This window comes from Rutilus rutilus (assembly GCF_951802725.1).
Source record: "Rutilus rutilus genome assembly, chromosome: 6".
Classification (NCBI taxonomy): domain Eukaryota; kingdom Metazoa; phylum Chordata; class Actinopteri; order Cypriniformes; family Leuciscidae; genus Rutilus; species Rutilus rutilus.
Window position 1 is genome coordinate 14761178 of NC_140214.1, and position 20914 is coordinate 14782091.

General features: G+C 37.6%; 1 protein-coding gene across 1 annotated transcript; it reads right to left on the reverse strand.

Moving 5' to 3' along the window:
• Positions 1 to 1252: 1252 nt before the first annotated feature.
• Positions 1253 to 17901, reverse strand: fam163aa (family with sequence similarity 163 member Aa). The gene is made up of 4 exons (XM_084411194.1): positions 17502 to 17901; positions 4268 to 4367; positions 3959 to 4073; positions 1253 to 3023 (listed from the first exon to the last, which is right to left on the reverse strand). Exons 3-4 carry the CDS (start codon positions 4049 to 4051, stop codon positions 2664 to 2666), a joined length of 453 nt encoding a protein of 150 aa, XP_084267320.1. The 5' UTR covers positions 4052 to 4073; positions 4268 to 4367; positions 17502 to 17901; the 3' UTR covers positions 1253 to 2663.
• Between the last annotated feature and the right edge of the window lie 3013 nt (positions 17902 to 20914).

Consider the following 20914-nt stretch of genomic DNA (forward strand, 5'->3'; position numbering starts at 1 on the left):
CTTAAATTTTTATTAATTATATCCTTTAAGCTAAAATTTAATTATTTTAATTGAAAGGCTAAACTGTTTTAACTTTTAGAATTGTCTATTGTGTTTCTTAATTATTTTACTGTTTAAATTTAGCTGCGAAGCAGTTTCCGGCATCCAGAACAGATGCCCGAGCCACCTCAGCTGGCCCCTCTCGATGTGGAGGAGCAGCGGCTCTACTCTGAGCTCCTCCCGAGTGACTGAGCTTCTCACCCTATCTCTAAGGGATCGACACCCTGCGGAGAAAACTCATTTTGGCTGCCTGTATCCAGGATCTTGTCCTTTCGGTCATGACCCACATCTCATGACCATAGGTTAGAGTTGGAACGTATATTGGCCGGTAAATCGAGAGCTTCGCCTTGCAGCTCAGCTTTTTCTTCACCACGACAGACCGGTACAGCGACCGCATTACTGCAGAAGCTGCACCGAGCCGTCTGTCAATCTCCCGTTCCATCCTTCCCTCACTCGTGAACAAGACTCCAAGATACTTGAACTCCTCCACTTGAGGCAGGAACTCTCCACCAACCTGAAGTGGGCAAGCCACCCTTTTCCGACTGAGAACCATGGGCTCGGATTTGGAGGTGCTGATTCTCATCCCAGCCCCTTCACACTCGGCTGCAAACCGTCCCAGCGCATGCTGAAGGTCCTGGCTTGATGAGGCCAGCACGACAACATCACCCACAAAAAGCAGAGACGAAATCGTGTGGTCACCAAACCTGACCCCCTCCGGCCCCTGGCTGCGCCTAGAAATTCTGTTCCTGAAAATTATGAACAAAACCGGAGACAAAGGGCAGCCCTACCGGAGTCCAACATGCACCGGGAACAAGTCTGACTTACTGCCGGCAATGCGAACCAAGCTCCTGCTCCGGTCGTACAGGGACCGGACAGCCCTTAGCAAAAGGCCCCGGACCCCATACTCCCGGAGCACCCTCCACAGGACGCCACGAGGGACACAGTCAAATGCCTTCTCCAAATCCACAAAGCACATGTGGATTGGATGGGCAAACTCCCATGAACCCTCCAGGAGGATAATACCCTGGAGAGGGTATAGAGCTGGTCCAGTTTTCCACGACTGGGACAAAAAACGTACTGTTCCTCCTGAATCCGGGGGCTAGAATATAGCAACATGAATAGGAATACGGAAGAAAAACACAATTAATGCAAACAGAAGCATTGGCAGTTAGTTTGAAGATACATATAGAGAGACTTGACAGGAAACTTTTCAATCATTGAAATATTTTGATCTTTATGTACATGTATTTTATAGATGTGAAATGGCTTTTATTACTCTGATCACAATTGACCAATTTTATAAAAGTCTACAGGCATTTATAAATGCTTAATTTATATTCAAAAGCATTCTGTGAAATATGTGCACAATAAGCTACTTTTTTTCTTCAGTATTTTAAACCATAGACTGATGTACTTCCAGATTTTTCCTCCCCCCTCCCCATTTTTGCCAAAAAAGTTTTCACATGTAAAATAGAAGTGCCTTCTTGTGATTTGTAATGTGATCCAGTTACTAACAAAGAGTGTTTAGGACAGTAAATATCGACATCAGAATGCACAATTCATAAACCAATGGCTACTGAAACAAGTATGTGAGAAAATATAATTTACATACACACTTTTGCAAAGACAAGGAAACTATTGTTCATGTAAGTATCATTTCGATAAGAACAATGAAATGTTTTTTTTAAATATATTTTCCAGTCATTTTCTCACAGTGACTTTGCCTTAAGAAGATTTTTGAAAATGTTGTGTATAAATCTGAAAATGATATGACATAGATATCAGTAACTGCACTGAAATGTTAATTTAAAAAGCTCTTAATTTAAAAAGTAGTGGATATGGACAAATAAATAAGTGAGAATGAACAACATATGACTCCAACCTCAATCTTATTTGATTTTTCAAAAACTGCCAACACACATTTCACTCTGTGCCACTGTGAATTTTAGTTGATGTGACATATATTTAAATATGAATTAACCAATATATTCATCATCAGCAGTTCATTTTACATTTTCCCAACAGATCTTCATAGATTAAGACAATTACATTTTAGTTAATTTCTCATCCTAAAATAAGTGTTTCAAATAAAAAGATTCAGCATATCAGGGGCTATTTAGATAAAGCTGAATGTCATGCTTTTTCCAACAAAAGTACTTTCTTTTAAAAGCTATTAAAAACTTGTGTGGAATGTATGTTTGCCTTTTATGTCACCATAAACAATGAAATACTTAAGATGAGCCTATAAAGCTTCCTTGGGATGCTCCATTTCTTTTTTCTAAATTGAAAATATGCTTATATATCTGACTTTTCCAGATAAATAAAATATCCTATTTGCATTTAACCTTTAACGTTAAAAAGGCCAAAACCCCCACAAACACTTCACGTCATATAACACACAACCCTCACAGCAGAGAGAGAGGGAGGGGTGTGCAAGAAGAAGTGGTAAAACAGGTAAAACAAAAGACAATGGAAGACTGAAGAAGGCCTTAGACCTGCGTGGAAGAATAACATGGCATCCTGTAGGTCTTTTGACTCTTGGCGCAAGGAGATGGCACGGCCCCCAGATGCTCTGATTCACAGAGGCAGCTCTGTCCCTGGGTTCATCTCCGGGTCTGTGAGGGTCAGACGTCAGTGCTGATGGCTCGTGTATTGGTGTAAAAGTCTGGTGTACTGCGGTGGCTCAGCACGGGGCCGTACATGGCGGCCAGACCAAGGGCAGTGGCGCCATGGTTCTCGTAGTGAGCGGGCATGTAGGACAGGCGTTCGCCGCCATTACGCATCTCATCCGAGCCACGGAGGTAGTAGGGCGAGCAAGTGGGGCAGTAGCTGTGCTGCGGAGCGGGGTCATAGGGCAGCGAGAGAGGTGTGACGGCCGCCCCGTCCACTCCTGGAGCGCTGCATGCGTTGCAGGCGAACTGTGGCTCAGGATCTCCGACCGAGCCCGCCTCCCCATCTGACTCATTCCTCTTACAGCAGTAATACTGGGATGGAGGGACAGTTAGATATACAGGGGAAACAAGATCAGGAATTGGCGCTTCAACACAGATCTTCCTCAAATTGTTGAGTAACACGCTGAGTGTACTTGAGCACAAAACACAGAAAGATTCTGGAATGGATTTTAGTTATTTACATAACAGAGCTGTTCAGTCATGATGTCATTTAGGTCAACAAGTAAAGCTAAAACAACGTTCAGTACTTTCCTATGGGTTTTTGATTATGAATTATATAAGGTCTGTGGTCAGCACAACATGAGACTTTAAATTACAATCACACCTCAATAGTGAATTTTGCAAACATATGGGCTGGGTCCGAAATCGCATACTCTCTTGAGTAGGTACTTATTTTGAATAAGTAATTACTTCACGACCGGTAAATAAAGCATGTTCTATAGTATGAATGTGTGTAGTATGAATGTAATTCGGATGTACTACATTACCCATGTTGTCATTATCATGTGACCTACCCGTGGGCTCATGGGATAGTAAAGTGTCCATCGAATGCACACTTCAGAATCTCGCGGGAAGTAGTAAGTCATCTGAGTAATTTTGCCTACTCTTATATGAGTACTGTGAATTCAGATATACTTGTTTTGTCACGTATGCTACTATTTTTCACCTACTATATAGTAGGGAAGTATGAGATTTTGGATGCAGCCATTATTTGCAAACGTTCCCACGACTTATTAATTCATTTTCTCATTTTAGTTAAATTGTGGCTATGTTGAATTACTTCGTTCTCTCGGTTTTTAGTGGTCTCAAATTTAATTGGACTACAACCACTGAACGCAATAAAATCTGTTTTTCCCCATTCCACTGTCTTGCATTTTAAACACAAAAACGCGATGTGTGTGAATGGTCCCTTATACCTTACAGCACCCTGCAGTGAAATTTAAATGAAATGTAAAAACAATGCTCACCTGGAGTCTACAGTAACAAAGCACTGCAATGATACACAGGAGTATTACTGTTGCGAGAATTCCTCCGGTTATGACAACAGTTCCAGCTGTCATCCGACCAGATCTCCATCAAACCCTGAGAGCAAGACAGAGAGAGTCAATTGTCTTAATGAAACTTCATTTCCATACAGATCGAAACTGCGTTGTTTGTCCGTTCACAACACCAAAACAAAGTTGAACTTTTGAAACAATTTTAGCTAAATAACATTCAAAGGACCCCTGATTTATGTGTTAAAGCCTGTGGATGGGATTAAACTCAGCAGCACTTACATTAGAAGAGAGCAGAGGGGACGACAGGCCACATAGAGTTTGTATTGCTGCTTCTCCTGACGCACTGCTCATTGGTTGCAGACGCTCACCAGTAGAGTTTCTGGATATCACAAAAGAAGGGGAACATGTGATATGTAAAAACAGATTTGTTAAAAACGTCTATTTCATCAATTGGATAACAGCCACAATAACCATTCCATCCAAAAGGAGGCAGTATAATATAGGACATCACCACAGCACAGTATAGGCTACTTATGTGGCATCACAAGATTCACAGAGGTACACAAATGATCTTTTTTGCTTGCAGATTATTTAAATAGTAATGTAATAACTAAGAGAAAAGTAAAATATATATATTTAACAAAGTATAATGTGTTAAGAATTATGTTTATATCTACAAAAACACCGTAAGTGAAATATACAGACACTTCAACAGAACAAACGCAACAAACTAAGGTAAACTGAGAGGCGACATTACTACAGGGCACTTTGTAATATGGCACTGTTAAAATGTCGCCTTAAAGGGTTAGTTCACCTAAAATGTTTAATTATCTCATAATTTACTTACCATCAAGCCATTATACTGTAGGTGTATATGACTTTCTTCTTTAAACCAAACACAATTGGAGTTATATAAAAAAATATCTTGGCGCTTCCAAGCTTTATAATGGGAGTGAATGGTACCATAGATTTTGAAGGCCAAAAAAGCACATCCATCCATCATAAAAGTAATCCATACGGCTCCAGGGGGTTAATAAAGTCCTTCTGAAGTGAAGCAATGCGTTTTTGTAAGAAAATATTCATATTTATAACTTTATAAATTGACGAGAGGAAAGAGCAAACCGAAACATCAGTTAGGAATTTTTAAAGAGAAATGTCAGAGGAGCTTGTGTTTGTTGCCCAGTCTTATTTGCTTGAACTGTGAGTTCTACTCCCACCTAAGCTTACGCTACTCCTACATCCTACGTCATGCATCGGGTCAGAGGTCACTCTTCGGCCGGAACTCGACTCGCGTACGGCCTTTACTGGAAACCAGAGATTACAGTTTATAAAGCCATATGGATATTTTCTTACAAAAACGGATGGCTTTGCTTTAATTAACCCCCTGGAGCCGTATGGATTACTTTTATGATGGATGGATGCGCTTTTTTGGGCTTTAAAATCTAAGGTACCATTCCCTCCCATTATAAAGCTTGGAAGAGTAAGGATATTTTTTTATATAACTCAGATTGCGTTCAGCTGAAAGAAGAAAGTCATATACACCTAGGATGGCTTGAGGTTGAATAAATTACAGGATAATACAAATTTTGTGGTGAACTAACCCTTTAACTACAGAACCCAGACTCGATGGAAAGCAGTCTCTAGTTCAAAATCAGGGACGTTCTCAAACCTATCACACATACTCTTCCAGTCCATTTTTTTTTTCTCAGAGTAAAAGCACTAAATTATATACAGGAATGGTGGAATGCTAATGCTGTTAAAAGCAATGTGCCATCTATTCTCCCTGGAATGTGTCCAAGCAGCATGTTCCTGTCCCCCTGCGCTCCTTGCCAGCGGTTAAACTGGAGGAAAGTACTGATCTGGGTTCTTGTGGTGGGCTGTTGGAGGTCAAACCCCTCCATCAGTGCAACAGTGACAGCAACGGGCCACTGATAGGACATGTTTGGACAATCACATAGCCTGATGGGCTAGACAAGGTCGCTGTAAGTACACCGAGAACGCTTTGAATAACAAGGATAGGTGGGGACTGGAGAGCGCTTGTGTTTATCCAAGTATTTTCTTGTGCTAATTTGTGGTGATACTGAACTGTGAAATTTGACTTCAAAGTAATGCCATTTCTGCACACAATACCAAAATCCAAAATCTGTTCACTTGGTGACCATCTTGGCAATGCAGCTAATGTCTATTATCTACATGAATAGGAAAAGGCTTAAAAATGTTTTTATTTTATTTTATTTTTTTATGTTTGCTAAGCTTACATAATGCATGCATGAATAGTCAGCCAGTAATGGGTAAAAAAAAAAGTAGAGTAGATATTGAAGCTTGTGTTCGCCACTGAATAAAAAATAAAAAGAGTATGCAACTTTTTTAAAAGTAAACATCTCACATTGTACATCTCACAATTCTGACTTTTTTTCTCAAATTTGCATGATATAATCTTGCAATTGTGAGTTATAAAGTCAGAATTGCGAGATATAAACTCACAATTGAAAGCAAAAAAGTCTATCTCACAATTCTGACTTTATAATTTATTCAGAAAAGTCAGAATTGCGTGAGATAAACTCGCGATTGCGTTTTTCTCAGATTTGCGTTGTTAAAGTTGCGCAATTGTAAGAAAAACGCAATTGCAAGTTTATATCACGCAATTCTATAAACTCGCAACTGTAAGAAAATTGAGCACTAAGAAAATTGAATTTTTTTTTTTTTGTGCAAGTGAGATGAGTAAATGCACTCACATTTAGTCTAGATAGAACTAACAACCACACACAACACCTCTGCACTTCGATTCAACATGGGGACAAGTAACTTAGTAAAGTAAAGAAAGTAACTTGTGTTACTTATTTGAAAAAGTAACTCAGATATTTTGTTGTAAATTTTAAAAGTAATGTGTTACTTTACTAGTTACTTGAAAAAGTAATTTCATTACGTAACTCAAGTTACTTGTAATGAGTTACCCCAACACTGTTTGAGAGTAAATTACTTAGTTTTACTTATCTTAAAGGAGTCATAATGTAGAAATTTCACTTTTCCACGAGAATCAATGTATGTTATGATTGCATAATGATTGTACACTGGCCGGGAAGCCGATATTTAAAAGTGAAGCGTTTGTTTACCTCAGGGTTTGTAAAATAGGCCACGTGCACGCGCACGAAAAAACGAGATTTTGATTTCTTCCCCCTCTTGACGTCAAGACGGGGGAGGATATACCAAATATGGACACCGCAAACCTATGCCGCGGGAAGCCCGCCCCTCTCCCCCTCAGATTCAGTTTAGTCGACTCGCGAAAGATGGAGAAACCGAGTGCACACCTGAGATGCTCTGTGGGTGACTGCCACAAACAACATGCAAATGTGTTTTATCTACCAAAAACGGACGAAACTATCAGGGAACAGTGGAGGAAATTAATTTTTAATGACGCTGTCCCAACAACTCTTTCAAGTGGCGTATCGTTAGGTGTGTGCGCTAAACATTTTACACCGGAATCATTTACAAATTTGGGGCAATATCAGGCGAACTTGGCCTCGAAGCTCCGTTTGGGAAAAGGTGCCATCCCAACCATCAGGGACTTGCCAGAAATTGAAAAGGTAAAACTGTGTTTTTATTGCTCTACTGTGGTTAACAAATAGCAGCTAACTGCTAATGCGGCTATTGTATGTAACGTTACCTTCGAGGTAAACACGGGGAATGGACTCTACGAATGCTAGCCACATCTTTCCACTTTGTTTTACACTAGCAGCTACAGTAGTGACGGTACAGGAGTCCATGCTCAGTGGCTAAAACTGTTTAAATGCAAGTATGAAAACAATATACCACTAAACATTATTAGCCAAACTCATGCAAAACATGCAGTTTGAAAATAGCTTTCAGTTAGTGGGGCTTCTGTAAGAATGTATCTGGAAATGGTGTATTTTTTCTACGACCAATCAACGCGCCCCTCATTTGCATTATTATAATGACCGTCCACGACAGCCAAAACATCGCATCAGATCTCGCGAGACAATAATGCCTTTAGAAATAAGGGTCTGAGGAGCTCTGTGTTTATTTTTTTTCCACTTTTCTTTTTTAGAAGTGCCTGAAAGACTATAATAGAGCATTGGGTATCCAAGGTAACACAACATTATGACTCCTTTAAAGCATCCACAAAGAAAAGTCTGTTATATTGCACAAAACAATCTGACTAGCAACAAGACAAATACTGCAATATATTGTATGAAAAAGACCTCTGATGATTTTAATTCAATGGATAAATGCTGCGTTCACGCCCTGCTGAAAAAAAAACAGCTAAAACCATGGTAAGATGGCTGGCTGGTCTTAGCTGGTCTCCCAGGCTGGTTTTAGAGGGGATTTGGACACTTTTTTAGCTGGCCAGGCTGGTCTTAGCTGGTCAAGCTGGGAGACCAGCCTGGAAGACCAGCTTAAACTAGCTACTTCCAGCTTAAACCAGTCGGTTTTTTTTTTCAGCAGGACGCCATGTCGTACTTACTGTAATTTCGAAATGACAACATGTGGCATTCCACTCAAAGAATTCTACTGGGAATTATGCGTTTCTATGGCAACACTATCAACAGCTAAATTAATCTGCTGCAGTCAGATGAACACTTTTTACTAGTTGAAATCTCGTAATTTGTATATGTACATTTCTGAAATACATAACTTAGACAGTTACCTCTGATAACAGATAACTCTAAATTATAATGTGGATTCATGCATTTTCTGTAAAGCTGCTTTGAAACGATGTGTATTGTGAAAAGCGCTATACAAATAAATGTGAATTGAATTAATTTCAATAATTACAACATGGAGTGTGTTTTTCCCCATTTTACTGCCCGTTTCCAACACAAAAATGTGTTCTTTGTGAATAGCCCCGAGTAGTAGTAGCTCAAGAATGTTTCGTTCATTTTGTGACGACACATGAGTTGTATGAGACAGTGATTCGCTATTTTTGACGTGGCTGCACATGTGCAACATCCTTTCGTTAATTTGTCATGTGACAGCCACATAGACTCAGTATCTGTAATCGGGATGTGATTAGTTCACCTCCCGAGTACTGCATGTTTCGTTCACTAGTCCAGTAGAAACTGCATAAGCAACGTTTGTGTAAGTGGACACATTTGAAGGGATTTGGCTATTGAAAATGTAACATTTATATTAAATCTGTAAATTAATTCTAAATTTACAGCTCGAATAAACTAAACTACGTATATACGTATACTACGTCAATAAGGGTTATTACATTTTGATAAACGGGATTCAAAGATCCAAGTGAGTTAAATGAACTGAACTTCCCATCACAATTAAGAATAGTATGCTATTTTGAATTCAGCCACTGTGATGATTTTACCAATTAGGTGATACAAGCTGAGAGCTTGGTGGGATTTCCTTTCATACCACTGACATACATTCATTTTCCAATGTATGGCCTGCCTCTTTCTTCTTACACCCAATATGTCTCTGACCATACATACTGCATAACCATAATTACAGATAAAACCACACTGCAGTGCACACTGAAGCCAAAAAAGCAGAACAATTAAATTGAGCAGTGCTTTAAATTGGTCCTCAAGTCCCTGGAGAGATATTTTTTTGTAAATGGAGAGTCAATTATTCATAGCGAAAAGTAAAAGACACCACTAAGCGCAATGAACACTGAGATAATACTCCTAGCATACTGTACCTTTTGTTTGGTGGTTTGTATTTTGGTGTTCTTGAGGTTAATGAAAACTCAATAAAAAATGGACCTGTCAACGCTGATGGCTTCCCCCATCCCACAAACATGTTCATTAACAAGGCGCACAAGGTGTACATTGCACATTTTTTTGTGTGTTTGTACGTTTCAATGTATCTGTTCATGAAACACGTATTCATGCATAATAATATGAGATGATCCCATGTACATGTAGATGTATGTGTATTATGGCATGTGATGAGAAGCAGACGGAGATGTGGTGCAAGAGGAAGTGTGACCCGGTGCAGACCTTGTCAGCATGCTCGTTTATCACCTGGCTCACTCTATTACACCAATGAGTCTGCAGATCAATACACAGATGCTCGTATATCTCCGTTGCCATGGTACCCAAGGCTGCTGACCCACTTCTCCCCAAATACCCCAGCACCCCTCTCTTTCGCCCATTCTCTTTTTGCTTTCCTTTTATTGGTTTCCCCCCCTCCATTTACCAGTATATTCAGTGCGTCACCAGTATATGTCAGCCATCTTCACACTGTGAAGGCAGCACAGGAACCACATCTGAAACGGATTGGATCGATTCTTTTCTTAGAGCACTTCCTGTCCGATTTTAGGTGAAAAATCGTATCTATTGGAGACGTCCAATAGATTACTTAGGCGCGTCGAAAGAACACCACAGACACAGTACAATCAACATGGGAAAATCTCACAGTAAAGCAAGCAGCTGTGGAAAAAATGATACACCGGTGTTTTGCCAGATGAGAAGTTTTATCTATGTATCATCTTTTACTCTTTTAATTCCTTTTATAACTGTATCATCTTTATATCTCTTTTAATTCCTTTTTTTCTTGCTTTTATTTAGAAAAATCCCAGAAATAACGGTTTGCTCCTATTCGTGGATTTGTAAAATGGGTGGGGTCCCTTTAACCCCAGTAAGTGATTATTTTAATTCCCTTGCTGTGTAAAGCACTTTGAATTACCATAGTGTATGAAATGTGCTATATATAAATGTGCTATAAAAATGAGCTTGCCTTGCCTTGAAACAGTATATATATATATATATATATATATATATATATATATATATATATATATATATATATGCATATAAATGGTCTTAAGAGCCTTTCACCAGCTATATTTTTAAACATATGAATAGATAGATTCAATTTCTGTTCATCAAATGTCTGTGAAATTTGTTCAGTTTATGTCTCAGTTGTTGAAATGTTTTATGTTCATACAAATATTTACACGTCAAGAAATTTGATGAAAAAAAAAAAAACTGTTGAAAATGAGAGGATGTTTCTTTTTTTGCTGAGTTTATATTTTATGCACAGACACCTTTTGACCTTGAGAACATTATAGAGTTTTCTTCACCTGCTCACTTCATCTCACCTTCTAGATTTTCTTGGCAACTTTCTATTTTTCTCTCCTTGCCTCAAAAATATGACTCCTCTCATTTCTTTAGCTTCCCCTCTGCTTCTTTTTTAAAGAACCACATGATGCCACTTCCCCTCAGTGCTCTGGTAGTGTGTGCTGTCTGTCCTTCCTGTCTTTGCTCCAGAACAGTTATGGACTTTTTATCTGGCAGCTCTATCTGACCTCTTATCTATCTGACAGCACCAGGCCCAATATAGCTGTGGGGGTTCCACATGTTTATGACACAAATATGTCTGCAATGTTAAAAGCAAAATCAAATCATATTAAACATGACAGGAAAACAACACTGCACTTCATTTAGTATAGTGTAAAGAAGTTGCATTAATGTCTCCAAACAAGAGGCTGTCATATAACTATGTAAGCAAAATAACATTTTAATGAATACTCCCTCGAAAGCTGCTGTTTTTGCAGTTTTTTACTGTTTTAAGAAAAGCAAATGATAAACACATAACCTAGTTTGAATAAACACAAATAAGATTTATATTTAATAAGATTTTATTAAGATTAGCAAAGCTAATAGTAGAATGCAAACCCTGCTATAAAGACCAACACTGCATCCTAACCTCATACTGTACTACATTTGGTTTGAAACTTGCATCGCGACTGTTAAAAGTATGTTCTGTGAATGTTTGTAGTATGAATGAAATTCAGAAGTACTCCATCCGGCATGTTGTCACTGTCAGTGGCATCAGTTGCGGCGCTTCACTGTCATTCATAAATCCTCTGCTGTGGCCTCATGGGATTGCAAAGTGTCCATTAGATGCACACTTCAGAATCACAGGGGAAGTAGTAAGTCACTTGCCTACTACTGTTTTATGAATACTATGAATTCGGACATACTGCTCGACTCACACATGTTTTTTGCCTGTAGAATGGAAGTAGCCATTCAGATGCAGGGCAGGTTGCAGTATGAATTTCCATGCTAGTCCAGGCTGGTTTATATAGTGCGATTAGTTCTAGTCTTGTTGGTCAGCTTAGTTAAGAAGCCTGGTGGGGCACCAACATCCAAAACAACAGTATTCTAATGAGCAACTGCTGTGGTCTTTTCAGCAACAGTGTTGTTTTCTCAGTGTAAATAACCTCATATATCACAATTTAAAGTGGCAGCAAAACAGTTCATGTCACTGAGCAAGCTAAACAGGACAAATTAAGTGTCCTATATGGTCAAAAAAAAAATGCTAAATCTAAATGGCTAGCCCTGAACAAACTCCTGTTTGGCAAGTTTGACACTGTGTGACTATCAAACAGCTAATTTCCCTCAACATTTTCATTTTCCTTCTTTATGATTTCACCAGCTTTGCAACAAATCACAGCAGCAGGGCGCTAATAGAAAATAACTTGCAAAGAGCTGAGACTGCACTGTATGGACAGCCCAAAGGGCCATTATTGGAACTGTCCAAGCTTTCATTTACTCTAATTGCGGTTCTAACCTTGATAATATACACTTCAACCACTGGGTCTAATAAGAGAAGAAACGAGAGACGGAAATCAAATCCCATTCAGCGTAAATTTTCTCATAATCCTTTTTCATTGTAGAGAATTATCTTACAGCGGGCTGGTTTCTTAAAGGATTTAGAGAGATCATGCTCAGCTTCTCTTTGGGAGCTGAAAGTAAAACTGAATTTAATCTGATCACAGGTCATTGTAGAGTTATTTATTTTTTTGGATTGTATTCCTTGTCAGATCAGACTAATAATTCTTATACATCAATGTGGTAACTGATTCTATCTGTCAAATAAATTAGCATTCTGTCATCATTTACTCGCCCTGTCATCTCAGACCTGTATGAAATGAATCTAAAGAAGAACAAAAATCGATATTATTGGATCCATTGACTTTCATTGTATGGATGAAAAAAATCGATGAGACATTTTTCAAAATATCTTCTGTTCCACAGAATAAAGTCATACAGGTTTGGACCGACATGAAGGTGAGTAAATGACAGAATTTAGGGTGAACTATGCCTTTAACACAAGTCATTTTGGATAAGTGTCAGTTAATAATATCAAGTAGCTGACAGCTGTAAGAAGCACTAAACATGCATATATTAAATACTCCCTGATGTATAGAACCACTCAGTTGAACTCAATGGGCTCTGACACAGTCAATGAGAGATATTTAAGGAACTATTTAAAGGAATCGAATCACAGGAGTGACTGACTCTTGAGTTGTATAAGATCAGACTCAGAGCCCATGTCTCTGTTGACAATGAGAGTTTTGGAGATTCGCTGAGATTAGAGTTTGGAGAGAAACCGAGTATAAGAGAGAGCTCGCTAAGCTCCTTGTTCTCACCTTCATTTGACTTATTCCACCATCATAAACTCTAAAGATCCTGGTCATTCAACTTTAATGTCTTTTGGATTGATTGAAATAGAGCTATGCTTCACGTTCTTGTTCAGTTTTCCACATCTATCATCCAAAAAACCCACAACATTTTAGAGTTTTTTATAATACAAATAAAACCTCCAAATCTATAACGTCTGATGCAGCTTTAGTTTTAGCTTCTCTCTCTGTATGCCAGCGGGTCTCTGCTGCCTGATTTATGGACGGCCAGAATGCACATCCCACCCCAAGGACAAATCAAGAGACAGCTTCAGATGTCAGGCTATAAAGCAGCTGCTGACTGGGTTCTTATTCAGCAATTGCCGCTAACCCACTTAATTCACTGGCGTTTATTTAAAGCACAAAGAGAGACTATCAAAAATTGAGTGGTGATTCTTTAAAGAAATTTTGATGGACATGGCGCTCATGGTTTAAGGTGATAGATACAAATGTTTTACTGTGTCAATCAGTGTGATATTGATCATCTCAATGTGCTTTGAAAAAAAAAAAAACCCTTAAGCGCTGTCAAACGATTAATCGCGATTAATTGCATCCAAAATAAAAGTTTGTGTTTACATAATATATGTGTGTGTACGGTGTATAATTATTTTTTATATATAAATACACAAACATGCATGTATATATTTAAGAAATATTTGCATGTATATACTGTGTATATATATTTATATTATATATAATTTATATTATATATATATTTTATATATAAATAACAAATTTTTCTTAAATATATGTGTGTATTTATATATAGAAAATAATTATACTCCGTACACACACATATATTATGTAAACACAAACTTTTATTTTGGATGCGATTATATATATATATATATATATATATATATATATATATATATATATATATATGAAGACCTCCGATGCAAAAGCCTCTAAAAGCCACCTATGTCAAAAATGAGATAATAATATTGAGTGAATGCTCTCCGCACATAGTACACGTTCATCAAATACTTTCACTTCAAACTCACTAAACCCCAGCCTCAGCCCATTCAGAAATGTCGGTACTTAGGTAGAAACCTATACATAGGAGCCTGATAAAAATGTTAATATTAAAGAAAAACGTTAGACGGACTTAGAGGCTTTTGCATCTGAAGTCTTCACATATATATATATATATATATATATACTTTCTTTTTTTTATGTGAAAGCAAGTGTGTGTGTATATATGAAAAAAAAATCTATATATATATTTTTTATACATACAAATTTATTTTTATTCCGCTTTTTTATTTCGTTCAGACATGATAATTAAAAAAAAATTTTTTTAATGTTTTAAAGCTCATAAAAAATAAAATGTAAAATGTTCATGTCCACATGCTACATTATAGCAAAACATAGTTTTAAGAAGTAGTTATATTGATTTAGCAGTATTGTGGCAATACAATTGTATTATATTGGCAAAAATATAAAATAAAATAGTTTTATATTAGTTTGAATTTTACCTATATCAACATGTCACTAATGTCACTCAAAGAATGCACATTTGCTTAAATAGACAAGCTTGATTGCTTGTATCATTGCAAAATGTAAACTATATTATCACCCAACTCTGCTAAATGCAGAATGAATATAAGATATTATAAACATTACCATCATGATTTTGTATTAAAAAAAAAGCTGCTTTTTTTGCATATTGTGAAAAGCGCTTCACAAATACATTTGACTTGCCTTGCATATGAGCAGACAACTATGTCAGGACAAGAAATCAAAAAAAAAAAAAAAAATCATGTAAAATAATAGATACAACAAAACCAGTCATAAAATTGAAATGCATTTCCACACATTTTAGACAGGATCACTGACAAAAGCTCCAAACCAACCTGCAGCAAAAGCTGCGATCCTAATGGGCTCATTCAGGCGAAAAATTAACTTTTTAAATCATTGCTTACACAGCGTGAGTCAATAAAGTGAAAATGGCAACGCAGTCAAGTGTGCACATGTCCAACTCAGCAATAAGTATTAGACTTCTCTCTTTGGATAGCTCAAGCAATACCGAGCTGATGACTCAGATGCCGTGTGCTCTGTTCACTCATAAACACATTGTAATTTGTTTTTGATGTGTGTTACATTAGTCAGCAACAGAAACCACCGCAATCACAATGCTGAGAGGCTTCTCTTGACAGCTTGTCGGCCTGATCTATGATGTCACTTATAACAACGCTGTGGGGAGATAGTAAGGTGAACGTCCTTCTTCATTATTAAAATGAATCTCTCCTCCGCAGCCATGCAGGAGCTCTGATCATTTTTGAATGAATCCCTTCTCCTGACTCCTAAATAATGGCATGAATATTTCGGTGTGGAAGCCTCTAACTTTGCACTTGAAATCATGGCAAGCCTGCAATTTTAAAGTCGGCCCTTTTCAATTATTCAAATATCATTCCAGTAACAATATTTTTCCATCACCAGGCCATTTAGCCAGGTAGCGAAGGAAGGATTTTTCACCCCATTCTCTTCAAAAAGCACTCATCTCTGCTGTGTATGAAGAGAATATATTTATGTCTAAATCTGGGACAGTTGCATGGATTTCAAAAATGAACAGAGAAAAGAGGAATATCGTCACTCGCTTTTCTTTGTCGGAGAATATAATTGCAATCATGTCCATTTATACCATATAGGTACGATTATTATTACTGTTAATGTCAAAGTTGTTCCTAATTAATTGCATGGATGTAGTCAAATTATGAAAGTTTAATCTTAATTGGCAGCTAATCCTAATATTGGGGTACAATAGTGTCCCCCTCAATGTCTATGGTAGTTTACGGTCCTGCAAGCAGTTAATAATGACACTACATAATCAAACTATCTTCCACCAATTTCTCTTTTTATCATAGTATAGTAGTATTACATCATGTTGTCATCGCTCTTTGGCTTTTAAACCCATTGCTCTCAACAGACAAGAATTGTTCCCAGAAAAGCCCTTGATGGGCTCTTCCTTGTCAAGTCGAATCACAGTGAGACTGTGTTTGACTCAGGCAAACAGGCTCCCTCAACCAGTACATCTGCCAAGAGCACACTGCTGGAGAGCTTGCCATGTAAATCCAGCAAAACAAACAGTTGAAAAGCAGCTCCAAACACGCCAGGCTCCCTTGGCAGATAGAGCATCACTGGCCTAGAAATCATGTCTCCACTAAAACAGCATCTGTGTATGTGTCGTGTCTGCTAGAAACAGACAACATATGCTTCCCCCTCTGGAAAACATTACTTCTTGGCCAAAAGCTATAGCTTTGCATGAGACATCTGACTACTATTATGCTCAGATGTCACAAAAATGAAATCTACACTATGACACTATCAATCCAATCTATCTATCTATCTATCTATCTATCTATCTATCTATCTATCTATCTATCTATCTATCTATCTATCCTAATTTAACCATTGTATATACAGTAGAAAACAAAATAAATAAATAAATAAAAAACTCTAAATCTGGGACAATGTAATCACTTTAAACAAATTTATAAAATGTCTTTTTAATATATGAAATGTCTTTTAAATTGTAGATACTTTACACAGCGATCTTCATTCTTCAATGAATATATAGAATATATATAGAATTCTACTAGAATATAGTATTGTCAAAAAAGTGGTTCAACATTAATGTGTTTTTCTTTTTTGGGGGGATGGTGACCATATTATATTTTGCCAGATTCACCAGATTTTAGGGTTCTCTCACCTTCATAATTCCAGTTTAACCCTGCACAAGGCATACAACAACATGAACAAGTGGACAACAATTATGTGTATTGTGTCCAAATGTTCTGGATAGTCATCCCACTTTCACTGTTGAATGCTTGCTTACTATGTGTGTAAAAAAAAAAAAATTATATATATATATATATATATATATATGTGTGTGTGTGTGTGTGTGTGTGTTTAAATTCATGCAAACAAAGAGCATGCACCAAAATTCATAACCGGACACATTTACAAATTGAATTGCCACTTCAATCCTTACATTAGGCTGCATAATCAAAATCAAACCATTTCTGCACAAGTGCATGTCAGCTCATAGAAGGACATTTCAGTTACCTTAAACCTGTTTCTCCTCCAGGGTGCAGGGTATTATTCCAAATGACTGCTGTCTGTCAGTAGTGAACACTACTGTAACTGTTCATCTGGGAAAGGATCGTCTGAGGCTTTGCTTCGTTTGCAGAATTGCAGCGTCCACTGACTGAACAGCTAGCTTTTATTATCTATCTGAACGGATGGCTGTCACATCATCATTTGTTGCGCCTGTAATTCCGTATATTCCTTGCGAAATCCCGCGTGTATGCTGTGAGAGACAATATAACACATCCGAGCTCGCAAATGAATGAGTAGTATTACCCAGATTCGATGTAGTGTGCAGGCTGTGGAGTGCGCTTTCGGTCCCTCAGGAGGAAGCAACAGCCTGTGAGATGGTGATGCTGTTGTGCACGCGCGGCGCGGAAAGGGTCAGGAAACGAACCCACACCTTTTTACAGACGTTAAAACGAGATGAAAGCGTCAGCCAATGAGCGTGCGTCAAGTTTCACATGACCACTGGCCAGAGAATATATGACAAAGAAAAAAAAAGTGACAGCATTCACATGCAACTTTACTTCGCTTTATGATGGTGAGTTTATAATGGTCAAGTAAATAGGGAACATGATATCTTATTTTTTAAAGTTAATATGACTACATAGCGAAAAGGTTCAAGTTAATATGACTACATAAAGAAAAGGTTAAATAGACTGTAAAGCATTTGGTTGGTTATAAAGGTTATATATAGCCCGGAATGAATGAATCTATCTATCTATCTATCTATCTATCTATCTATCTATCTATCTATCTATCTATCTATCTATCTATCTATCTATCTATCTATCTATCTATCTATCTATCTATCTCAAAATAACCACTAGCACTAGGCCTATATATATATATATATATATATATATAATTTTATATACACTTTATATATAATAAGACAGTTACTGTAGACTTTAACTTTTAATTTTTTCATGTATCAGTGCTGTTGCAAGAAACTAGGCAGATGAACCACTTGTTTGAAACACAATGCTGGTCTACTGACCTATTAATTGCACATTTCATATTGCACAAGACTGGACCAACTAAACACATCAGTAAATTAATATTCAACTAATTATGAGAATAATCAAACCCCACTCACAATTTGTTTAGTTTAGTCTTGTCTTTTGAGGGAACTTTACCTTTAAGTATCATGACTTGTCAATCTGTTTTTGGCAAGCAAATGAATGAAAATACCTTCGGTTTACAAACATGTTCCAGTATGTGGGAAGATTAATGACGTTTGCAGACTTAAACGAAGACACGATCACCCGCATACAGTATGCACAAAAACTCCATCAAGCTCTACCTCTAGTATATGTGCTCACACACACAGCAAGGTGCCACTGACAGATTTGATTATGACAGCTGGCAGGGATTTGTTGCATACATTAGAATAGTACCAGCAGAAGGGATCTGTGACAAAGCTGAATGAGCCTACTGAACTCATCTGTGTCAATGCATTTAAAGCAGGAAATGTGCTTTAGTGCAAGATACCATACTTGTCATTTGACATCTTTCTAATTAAATATTACACACAACATGGGAATGCCATTCCTCTCTCACTGCTACACTGTCTTTAGATGTGAAGGAATGATTACATAAAAATGTCACCTCAATAAGCATGTGCTTTTTGTTGTTGTTGCTGCTGCAATGCCATTTTCCAACCGCACTGATTTTTTATCAAGTATTTTTTATAGTTTTTTAAAAATCCATAATAGTACATTTCCACAAAATAAAACAAGTTATAATTACAACTATGAATTTATCTGTTATTAAATGAATTACATTAGGGCTGTCTGAATCTAGCATTAGATGCCATTATCCACCATCGAAAGGCCAAACCTAATTAACCTCTTAGGTTTATCCCTTGTTTCAATCCCTTGCTTTGATGCCTGGGAGGCACATAATTCATGTCCTTCTTATATTTTTTATATTTTCATGATCCGTAAGAGCAGGGAGGCTCGCAGCTCCATGCGTACAACCGAGAGAACTCCCTGTAGAACAGGAGGCTGACTTTTCCCACATCTGCCTTATTTATTCATATTATCCAGTCGTTTTCTTTCTCAGCTACAGAAAGTTTGTCAATTAATACACTCCGCAGGAGTGAGATGAAGCGACAGCGTAGTGACGAATCATCTAACTACAAAAGGCAGGCAGTCTAATCCAAGACAGTCTAAATATTTAGAATGTGATCCCTCTTTAACTGTGCCTGTTTCAGCAGATTGATGAAATTCTAGCCAGTGTAGCGCACCTCTAAAGAGTGCTTTAGGACAGCAGAATCAGAACAACGAGAGACGGGCTGGTCAGAGAAGAGCTATTCTGGAGCACAAAGAGATCAACTCTCTTGCTGTGCTGCTATGTGCCACCTGCCTGGACAAGGAGACGCAATGCCAACTCCATGTGATGCCTGGTAAGAGTTGGCACCGTGACAATTCAGCAGAATCTAAGGTCACATTTGGAGAGTTGAAGGCAAGCTTTTAAAAATGACACACCACCTATAAATCACATCCATATATGACCTCTACAACAGCTCACATTATTTCAATATCCTGCTATTCACCTTATTTTTCAAGTATAAGAGCGGGCGCTGCCATTTGTAAATTCCGGTGTCATCTGCTTCCAGTTATTTTCAGCTGCCTACAAATCAGTTGTAATATTGCAAACTGGTGTTTCTTACTATACTATTTTAATGTATTGTAATAGGTTTACCAATTATACTGCACTTTTACAATTTCTTCTCATTATTTCCTTATATCGGTGAATGTCTCGCATATTCGCTTTGCAAAATAAGGTGAATACTAAATGGAACATTTTCAACATAGTAAACATGAAACAATATTTGCAACACATTTGACTTCTGCTTCTGAAATCAGACAAAACAGGACTTAATTAGCAGAAGTTTAGGTCGATTCCTTAATTTATTTTTAAAAAACTGCAGAAAATGTGTATCTTTAACGACACGCTGTTATATGATGTTACTGATTTCATTTCAACTTCCTTCATTTCGATTGGGACGTCATTAAAAATCATGATGATAATCAGATGGTATTTCAGAACAAGTTGATGCAGGACAAAACTGTGGGAAATATTAAATTACGCACCAGAAGGAAGTGAGGCGATTGGCGGAGTGGAAGTAAAAGCAAGGTCACAGGAGGACTATGAGACTACATGAATCGCCATGGTGCTCACACTACACAAGTTTTCTTGTCATCTGTCGTCTTATTGTCTTAGCGCTCATACTACACAACACAAGAGATATATCTAACTGCAGAACCACACGTCACAGCAGTCTGAGGACAGCAGCGGCAGGCCAGAAGCATCAGATCGGTAGTTATAGGATCGTGTATCCCGCCACAACCACTACCCTTACCCTTCACTATAACTATAAG

Excerpts from the sequence above, each read along its gene's own strand:
- fam163aa (XM_084411194.1), bottom strand. The coding sequence starts at position 4,051 with ATGACAGCTGGAACTGTTGTCATAACCGGAGGAATTCTCGCAACAGTA. Across the intron at positions 3,024-3,958 it reads TTTGTTACTGTAGACTCCAG|TATTACTGCTGTAAGAGGAA; the intron begins GTGAGCATTGTT and ends CCTCCATCCCAG.